This window comes from Rhincodon typus, chromosome 10 (genome assembly GCF_021869965.1).
Source record: "Rhincodon typus isolate 14 chromosome 10, sRhiTyp1.1, whole genome shotgun sequence".
Taxonomy (NCBI): Eukaryota; Metazoa; Chordata; class Chondrichthyes; order Orectolobiformes; family Rhincodontidae; genus Rhincodon; species Rhincodon typus.
Window position 1 is genome coordinate 41,636,790 of NC_063341.1, and position 9,423 is coordinate 41,646,212.

The following is a 9,423-nucleotide window of genomic DNA, read 5'->3' on the forward strand; positions in this document are numbered from 1 at the left end:
TACTTTGCTATTTACAGTAAAATTACTGGAGTAATTCGACATAAAATACAGATTCTGCATGCTTTGTCTAATCTTTGAGATTAGACGTATATTTTATGAAACTGAAACAAAATGTTTTCAAAATTACTCCAGTCTGAACACAGATGGTGAAAATCTCAGTCAATATTTTATAAAATAAAATTAAACCAGTCATGCACATGGTGATATTGAACCAAAGCAGCAGCTTAATTTTATCTGCAATAAAATTAATCAATGCTCACCTCACACTGTATCTGCTGAAGGTCAAGTGGACATTCCTTTATTACTGAAGTTGTTGAGAACTCCAGTCTAGGAGCTATACCCTGAAATAGGAAAAATACCCAGGTGATATTAAGAGACCAGAATCTCTTTTTTCTGAAACACACTCATGTAGAAAAACAAAACCACTGAATTGCCAGAATATCTGTCGTTACACTCATTGCAATGATTCCCCCTTATTCAAACTTCTCAAATATAGAAAATCATAAGATTAAGGTTTGAACTGCCACTCCAAGACTTGAATACAAAGATTAGATTCACACTTGAGTGTAGTGCTGAGGCAATGTAACATTGTCAGACGTGTTATCTTTATAATAAGATATCAAATCAAGGTGCCAATATCTAATTAATTGCTCATTTCAAGTTGGCAGGGGCAGCAAGGTAGGCAGTATTCAGGTTGTTGGGATGGTCCACTCCTTCGCGTGACTAACAGCATTCTTCTTCCTTCATATTTTATTTTTTCATTGTTCCTTTTTGTTGCGGCTGCGGGGAACTGTTGAGCAGCAAATCAGTCCATTCCTCGTGGCGATGGTGGTCGCGGCTTGATGTTCCAGCATCGATTGATTGCAGTCCTTTTCCTTTTATGTTTCGGCAGGTTCTGCAACAGTGGCAGTGTGAATGATCCCTTGATCCTTGGCAGTTAATTTGGACAGTCCATCTACCCTCGGAAGTTGAGAATGGGCCCCGATCCTTGAGAGATGGGACAGTCACCAGCCTATGACTTTCACAGAGATGACGTTCTGGGTCTGATCTACAGTGGCTGGGGCTGCTTCAATATGCTTCCTCCTTAGTCTCAGGGACAGCCTTTGACGGCTGTGGAGTATGGCGACATCCCATTGCCACTTATGAAATCAAGAAACTGTTGTTGGAACAATTATTGAAATTTGTCTTAACTTTGTATGCATTATTTATTTTCTTTATAATTTATGTAATTAAATTGGCACCAGATTATTAAGATAACCTATGCACATTTTACAGTATTTTTCATTAATACATGTTAGAATAAATTACTTTTCTACATATACAGAAGATGCTGTCTAAGGAACTTGGTAAATTTCTGCAGAATGCAGAATTACTAATACAACATTCTAACTTTTTTAAATGTAAAAAGAAGCATTTTCCTTTGAAACTACAGCTAGATTTCCACTTTTAAGTAATACATTGACCTGTACATCTTTATTGCAAAAAAAAAGGAATCTCATAGCTTTAAACTAACTTGGTAACTTAAAACTTGAGGGGTAGGCACATAAGAAATTGTCAAAATGAGCACCAACTGATTAGACAGATATTAGTTGTCAAATTAAAAATACATTTCCTTTCTACTCTAAGTAGTTACTGAGGAGAACAAGAGGAGGCAGAACTAATGCAGACTGTGAGGTAGATGAAACATGCACATTTATAATAATAAAGTAATTTTCTTTTGATGGTAAAATATAATTTATTGAAAATTTCTGTTACAAGTCCAATTGTGTACACAGTTACTGCTATGTTTCTCTTTAGAGCATCATTTTCAATCTCATTTGAAAGAATTGTAGCATGGTTACAATTTAGTAGGAAGTTATTCTAACCCAATGTGTCTGTGCCAGCTCTATGCAACAGTAATTACACTAGTCCCTGTTCCCTGCCCTTTTTGGCAGATATCTTGCAAATTCCCTTTTATCCTGCCAACTTTGGTTCCAGTCGATCTATTCTTGCTGCATTGAAGTCCACTTTCTGCCAATTGATTATTCTTACTCTGGATTGGCCAATGTCATTTTCTATCATCATCCTAAACTTTAAGGTGCAATGATCATTGACCCTAAATGCTCTCCCACTCTCACTTGATCTACTCAGCTAGCCTCAATCCCAAGAACCAGGTCTATCAGTGTGAAAGGGAAAACAGGCAGTATAGGCAATAGAGATTCTGAAATAGGTGATAAAGAAGGGTCACTCGAACTGAAATGTTATCGCTGATTTCTTTCCATAGATGCTGCTAGACCTGTTGAGATTTTCCAGCAACTTCTGTTTTTTGTTTCAGGTTTCTAGCATCTACAGTTCTTTGTTTAAGGCAAAAGGGAGGACTGCTGAGGGGGATAAAATAAACAGTATAGGTTTCTTGTTACAAGTACGTGATAGCAGAATGAGATGTGGACATATAGTGATGAGATTGGATAATATACTCGTGTATTAGTTTGAATATGATTGGATAATATAGATGTGTACTAATGTGAAATCTGAACAATATGAACTTGATTGGGTAAACAAGGAAACATGAGTATCATGTGGTTTCAATTGAAATAAAGAGTTAATATTTACAGTGGTGCTGTGATTCAGATCTGCCTGGACTTCGATGAAAGCAGACAATGATTTGGTGAGTATTTCTTTACATTCGCTGGCCATTTTCTTGCTGGAACAGAGGCCTAATAAGGCTTGTTTGAACATTGGACCTGGGCCTCAGGTTCCTTTATGAGGTCTTGAAAGACATAAGTTTAGCTGGAACGTATAATCTGGGTGGGACCCAGGTCTGCCACTAACAGGAGCCAGTTGGGACCTGGAATGTGCTGGTGAACCAGGTGAGACCTAGTTGTTCGAACTGCACATGGGCCTGATGTTAGGCTCAGTGTCATGGAGTCATGTCTGGGATGCGAGACATACAAGGCTTGAGGGTGACCAAGTTGAGGACTCGGCATTCACTGAAATCCCAAGGTTGCTACACAAACTCGGACAGCGTGTATGCGCACGCAAGAGCAAAGTTGATGACTCAAGGTCGATCAACAGACCTCGGTCACATGAATACCAAAAAAAAAATCAAAATAAAAATACAGATCAATAAAATACTAATATTGAAGAGGGAAACATTTTACCTACTCACTAAATAAATAAATATTGCAAATCAAGGACACAGGTGTCCCAGATCAGAAAGGTCCTTTCAATGAAATAAAACAGAAAATCCAGGAGAACTCACAACTGAAGAAGGGTCACCAGAAATGAAACTTTAACTCTGCCTTCTCTCCATAGCTGTTGCCAGACCTGCTGAGTTTCTCCAGCAATATCTGTTTTTGATTTGGATATCCAGTACATGCAGTTCTTTTTTTTTAGTGTTTTCTTTAGGATGAGTTTGTTTTATGATTTAAATAAAGGTCTTGGAAGGAACGACAGAACTCTGGGGAGGAGGGGGTCTATGCCACTTTATCAGAGAAAGTAAGAACTGCCGATGCTGGAGTCTGAGACAACACCGTGTAGAGCTGGAGGAACACAGCAGGCCAGGCAGCATCAGAGGAGCAGGAGAGCTGACGTTTCGGGTCGTGACCCTTCTTCATTTCTTCACAGTCTCTGAGTAAAGAACCTACCTCTGATGTCTCCTCTAGATCTACCTCCATTCACTTTAAAACTATGCCCCCTCGTAATAGCTACATCCACCCTAGGAAAAAAGTCTCTGGCTGTCTACTCTATCTATACCTCTGATCATTTTGTACACCTCTATCAAGTCACCTCTCATCCTTCATCGTTCTAAAAAGAAAAGCCCTAGCTCAGTCAACCTTTCCTCGTAAGATCTTCCCTCCATTCCAGGCAACATCCTGGTAATTCTCCTCTGCACCTTTTCCAACTCTTCCACATCTTTCCTGTAATGAGGCGACCAGAACTGGACACAATACTCCAGATGTGGCCAAACCAAGGTTTTGTGTAGCTGGAGCATAACTTTACAGCTCTTGAACTCAATCCCTCTATTAATGAAAGCTAACACACCATACGCCTTCTTAACAACTCTATCTACCTGGCTGGCAGCTTTCAGGGAACTGTGGACATGAACCCCAAGATCCCTCTGATCCTCCACACTGTCAAGAATCTTTCTGTTAACCCCGTATTCTGCTTTCAAATTTGTCCTTCCAAAATGAATCACTTCACACTTTTCAAGGTTAAACTCCATCTGCCACTTCTCAGCCCAGCTCTGCATCCTATCAATGTCTCTTTGTAACCTAGAACAGCCCTCCACACATCCAAAACTTGACCCACCTTCATATCGTCCGCGATCTTACCAATCCACCCTTCCACTCCTTCATCCAAATCATTTACAAAAATCACAAATAGAAGAGGACCCAGAACAGATCCTTGTGGTACACCACTCGTAACTGAGCACCATGTTGAATATTTTCCATCCACTACCACCCTTTGACTTCTAAGGGTCAGCCAATTCTGAATCCAATCTGCCACATTTCCCCCTATCCCATGCCTCCTTACTTTCTGCATGAGCCTACCATGGGAAACCTTATCAAACGCCTTACTTAAAGCCATGTATACCACATCCACTGCTCTACCTTCATCTGTGTGTTTGGTCACCTCTTCAAAGAATTCAATAAGGTTTGTGAGGCATGATCTACCCCTCACAAATCCACGCTGACTATCACAAATCAAACTGTGCCTATCCAAGTGATCATAAATCCTATCTCTCAGAGCCCTTTCCAGTAATTTGTCCAGCACTTAAGTAAGACTAACTGGCCTGTAATTTCCTGGGCTATCCCTATTCCTTTTTTTAACAAGGGAATGACGTTTGTCACTCTCCAATCTTCCGGCACTATACCCGTGGTCAGTGAGGATGAAACGATCATCGCCAAAGGCCCTGCGATCTCTTCCCTCACTTCTCATAGAATCCTTGGATAAATCTCATCAAGCCCAGGGGACTTATCTATCTTCAAGTTCCTCAAAATTCCTAGTACATCTTTCTTACTAACATCTACCTCCTCCAGCCGACCAGCCTGTTTCACACTGTCCTCTCCTACAACTAGGTCCCTCTCAGTTGTGAATACTGAAGAAAAGTATTCATTAAGGACCTTTCCTACCTCTTTAGGCTCCGTACACAAATTCCCTTTACAATCCTTGATCGGCCCTACCCTTTCTCTGGTCATTCTCTTGTTCTGCACATACGTGTAAAAAGCCTTGGGGTTTTCATTGATCCTATCTGCCAAGGTTTTCTCATGCCCCCTTACAGCTCTCCTAAGCCCTTTCTTCAATTCCTTCCTGGCTAACTTGTATCCCTCTACAGCCTTTTCCGATCCTTGTTTCCTAAACCTTATATAAGCATCCTTCTTCCTCTTAACGAGAGAACCAAGTCTCCCTTACTCGACTGCATCTTCCCTGCCTGCTAGGGACAAACATATTGAGCACACAGATCTAGCAACTCAAGACTAAGCATCGATGAGGTCCTGTGGGCTGTCAGCAGCCCCAGAATTGTCCTCCAGCACATTCTGCAACATCATGGCCTGGCATATCTCCCATTCAACCATTATCATCAAGGCAGTGGATCAACTCTGGTTCAATGGACAGTGCAGAAGGGCAAACCGGGAGCAGCACCAGGCCTACCTAAAAATGAGGTGTCAACCTAGTGAATCCAACAAACAGGACTACTTGCATGCCAAACAGCATTGGCAGCAAGTGACAGGTAAAACTAAGTGATCCCACAACCAAGGGATCAGATCTAAGTCCTGGCATATCCAGTCGTGAACAACACACTGGAGGAAGAAGCTCCACAAATATTCCCATCCTCAATGATGGAACAACTCAACAATCAATGCGAAAGATAAGGCTGAAGTTTTCACAGTACTCTTTAGCCAGAAGTGCCAAATGGATGATCCCTCTCACCTGTCTCCAGTAGTCCTCAGCATCACAGATACCAGTCTTCAGCCAATTTGATTCACTCCACATGATGGCAAGGAAAAGTTGGAGGTACTGAATACACCTATGGGCCCTGACAAAATTCTGGCAATAGTACTGAAGAATTGTGCCCCTAGCCAAGCCCTTCCAGTACAGTTACAACACTGACATTGACCCGAAAATGTGGAAAATTGCCCAGGTATGTCCAGTACACAAACAGCAGGACTAATCCAACCCGGCCATTTACTCGATCATCAGTATAGTCTTGATCATCAGTTAAACGATGGAGTATGTCATCAACCATGCTATCAGGCAGCACCTGCCCAATAATGTCCAGTTTGGGTTCCACTAGGGCCACTCAGCTCCTGACCTCATTACAGCCTTGGTTCAAACATGGACAAAACAGCTGAATTCCAGAGGTGAGGCAAGAGTGACAGCACTTAACATCAAGACTGCATTTGACTGAGTCTGGCATCAAGGAACCCTAACAAAACTGGAATCAATGGGTATCAAGGGAAAACTTTCTGCTGGTTGGAGTCATTCCTACACTTGGGAAGACGATTGTAGTTGTTGGAGGGCAGTCATCTTGGCTCCAAGACATCACTGCAGGAGTTCATCAGGATAGTGTCCTAGGCCCACCATCTTCAGCTGCTTCATCAATGACCTTCACTCCATCATCAGGTCAGAAGTGGAGAAGCTCGCTGATGATTGCACAATGTTCAGCACCATTCGTGAATTCTCAGGTACTAAAGCATTCCATGCTCAAATGCAACAAGATCTGGACAATATTCGGGCTTGGCCTAACAAGTGCCAAGTAACATTCACGTCACACAAATGCCAGACAATGACCATCTCCTGTAAGAGATAATCTAACAACTGTCTCTTGACATTCAATGGTGTTACCATCACTGAATCCCCCACTATCAACATCATTGGGATTACCATTGAAGTCACCTCAGAAGCACAGTGGCTACAAGAGCAGGTCAGAGGCTGGAAATACTGTGGTGAGTAACTCACCTCTTGACTCCCCAAAACGTGTCCACCATCTATAAGCCAGGAGTGTGATGGAATACTTTCCACTTGCCTAGATGGGTGCAGCTCCAACAACACTCAAGAAGCTTGACACCATCCAGTGCAAAGCAGCCCATTTGATTGCCACCACATCCACAAGCATCCACTCCCTTCACCACCAATGCCCAGTAATAGCAGTGTGTACTGTCTACAAGATGCACTGCAGAAATTCACCAAAGATCCTTCGACAGCACTTATCAACCCAGGAAGCAGGACAAGGACAGCATATAGTTAGGAACATCTCCACCTGCAAGTTCCCCTCCGATGCATTCACCATTGTGACTTGGAAATAGAATGCTGTTCCTTCATGGTCGCTGGGTCAAAATCCTGGCATTCCCTCCCTAATGGCATTGTGGGTCACCCGACAGCAGGTGGACTGCAAGCAGTTCAAGAAGGCAGCTCAGTACCACTTTCTCAAGGGCAACTGGAGACGGGCTATAAACACTGACCAGCCATTGACAACCACATCCCATTACTGAATAAAATAGCAACTATATCATACCAGAGGAAGAGAACAACTTCATGGAGAAGTAGATCATTTCTGTTGGAATTAAAAGCAAATTCTGCAGACAACAGGTATTTGTTGTAGCCATGATAGTGGAGCCAATCTCCCATATCATGACAGTGTATTTTAGCCTCGTGTTTCTGATGACAAATATCAAAATTTCTGCACCTATCACTCCTACAACAAGGAAGAATGAGACAAAAAAATTGAAATTTGAAACTGGAAGTGTTTAGAAGGCTTTGTTGTGTTAAAGGAAGACATAACACCTCGCAAGAGTGTGAGAAGTATGCTTTTGTGTCTTATTGGGGAAATCAATCTTTTCTGTTTGAATGTGAATTCCTCGAGTATCTACAGCCATTGAACCAAATGTTAACCCTTTCTGTCTTGTATGATTTTTGTTCCTTGGTTGGTAAATTATGTCTTATATATGTTTGCTTGATGGGTGATATCTTAAACTGGTTTAAATTTTAACTTGTTTTTCTTTCCTTTCCTCTGGAGCTCGAGATCTGGGAATACATTTTGAACTCTGCATTTGTAACTTAGAGCAGTTCATATTTCTGTGGTGCATGGAGATATAAAAGCATGGTTGTGATTGTGATGTGTGCCTGCGTCAGTTTAAAAACATGTAAAGTCAAGTTGCAGATCTATGTAAAGTATCAAGTGTTGGGATTTTATCACGTTACTATGAATCTCCCAGATAAATGAAGTGAGTTGCAGAAATGCAAGTTGATTAAAGGATTGCGAGGTTGTAGCGATCTGTGCCTTTAAGGAACTTCAGTGGTCTGAAAAAAAACTGTTGCAAAATGTTTATTGAAGTCAGAACGTTAAAGACTTTCTGGTGAAAATTTACAACTTATTTTTGAATTACAGTCATGTAAAAGCCAAGTGAGGAAAAAAGAATCAAGATAAATGATCTAATTAATTTCCCCTTTTTCATAAAATGCTGTACTATCTGTTTTGCATTTGGTTTAAGGTTAGAGTTTTAGATAAATAGTTAACTTGAGAACTTTTATGATTGAATTGTCAATTTTGGAATTTCTTTTTCTGCCCAGAGTGGATTTCCAAATATTATCTTGATATATTAGTGAATCTTCCATTCTGGATAATAAGATTTGCTCAAATTAAATGCATATTTGTGTGGATTAGTTCTTCAGAGAAAAATAAGAAAAATTAGAATTTTCAAGCATTGAAAGAGCAGTTTTCTTTGAACAGAACTATCTGAAGATCTGTTCTGAAATCTGAGAAAACTGATTTCAAAGAGTATGAAACTAAAAGTGAAAACTTCAAGGGATTAGGGTTTTCCTTTCTTCTAAAAATACCCACAAGATGTGGCTTTTATCTGTGTATGGAAGGAAGATGGGGTGATGATGTAACTGTGTCTAAGATTTTTGTCCCGAACCTCTTAAATCAGTAGGAGACAGACTTCAAAGTTCTGAGAATTTATCATGCTCTATGTTGCAAATTCTGGATCTTTGAATTGTCAGAGATGTTTGGATTAAAATACCCAACCTTCCTGAAATAGGATGGTTAGATTTTGAAACAAAAACAGAAATTGCTGGAAAAGCTCAGCAGATCTGGCAGCATCTGTGGAGAGAAATCAGAGTTAACGGTTAACTAAATAAATCAGGGAAATAAATTAACCAAAAGAAAATATAAATGTAGTCAATATGAGCAGACCATCATACTCAATGGTTAAAGGGAGAGTGACAAAGAACAATTATAAGACAACAGTGAGAAAGTGAGATCATGTCCTGTGAAGGCTTAAGATTCCAAGGACAAAAACAAAGTTGCTGGAAAAGCTCAGCAGGTCTGGCAGCATCTGTGAAGGAGAAAACACAGTTAACGTTTCAGGTCCAGTGACCCTTCCTTTGAACTCAGAGTTCTGAGGAAAGGTCATCGGACCCGAAACGTTAACTGTTTTC

At 40.7% G+C, this 9,423-nt stretch overlaps 1 protein-coding gene across 4 annotated transcripts in view; it reads right to left on the reverse strand.

The window, feature by feature from the left end:
- spata6 (spermatogenesis associated 6) overlaps positions 1-9,423 on the reverse strand; it is a 102,224-nt gene that overhangs the window by 55,477 nt on the left and 37,324 nt on the right. For 3 of the 4 annotated variants that reach the window (XM_048602326.1, XM_048602323.1, XM_048602327.1), the window contains one exon: positions 261-341. The exons of the other annotated variant lie outside the window; for it this stretch is intronic. In XM_048602326.1, coding sequence (XP_048458283.1) covers positions 261-341 — 81 coding nt within the window. The remainder of the gene's footprint in view (positions 1-260; positions 342-9,423) is intronic. 4 annotated transcript variants of the gene reach the window in all.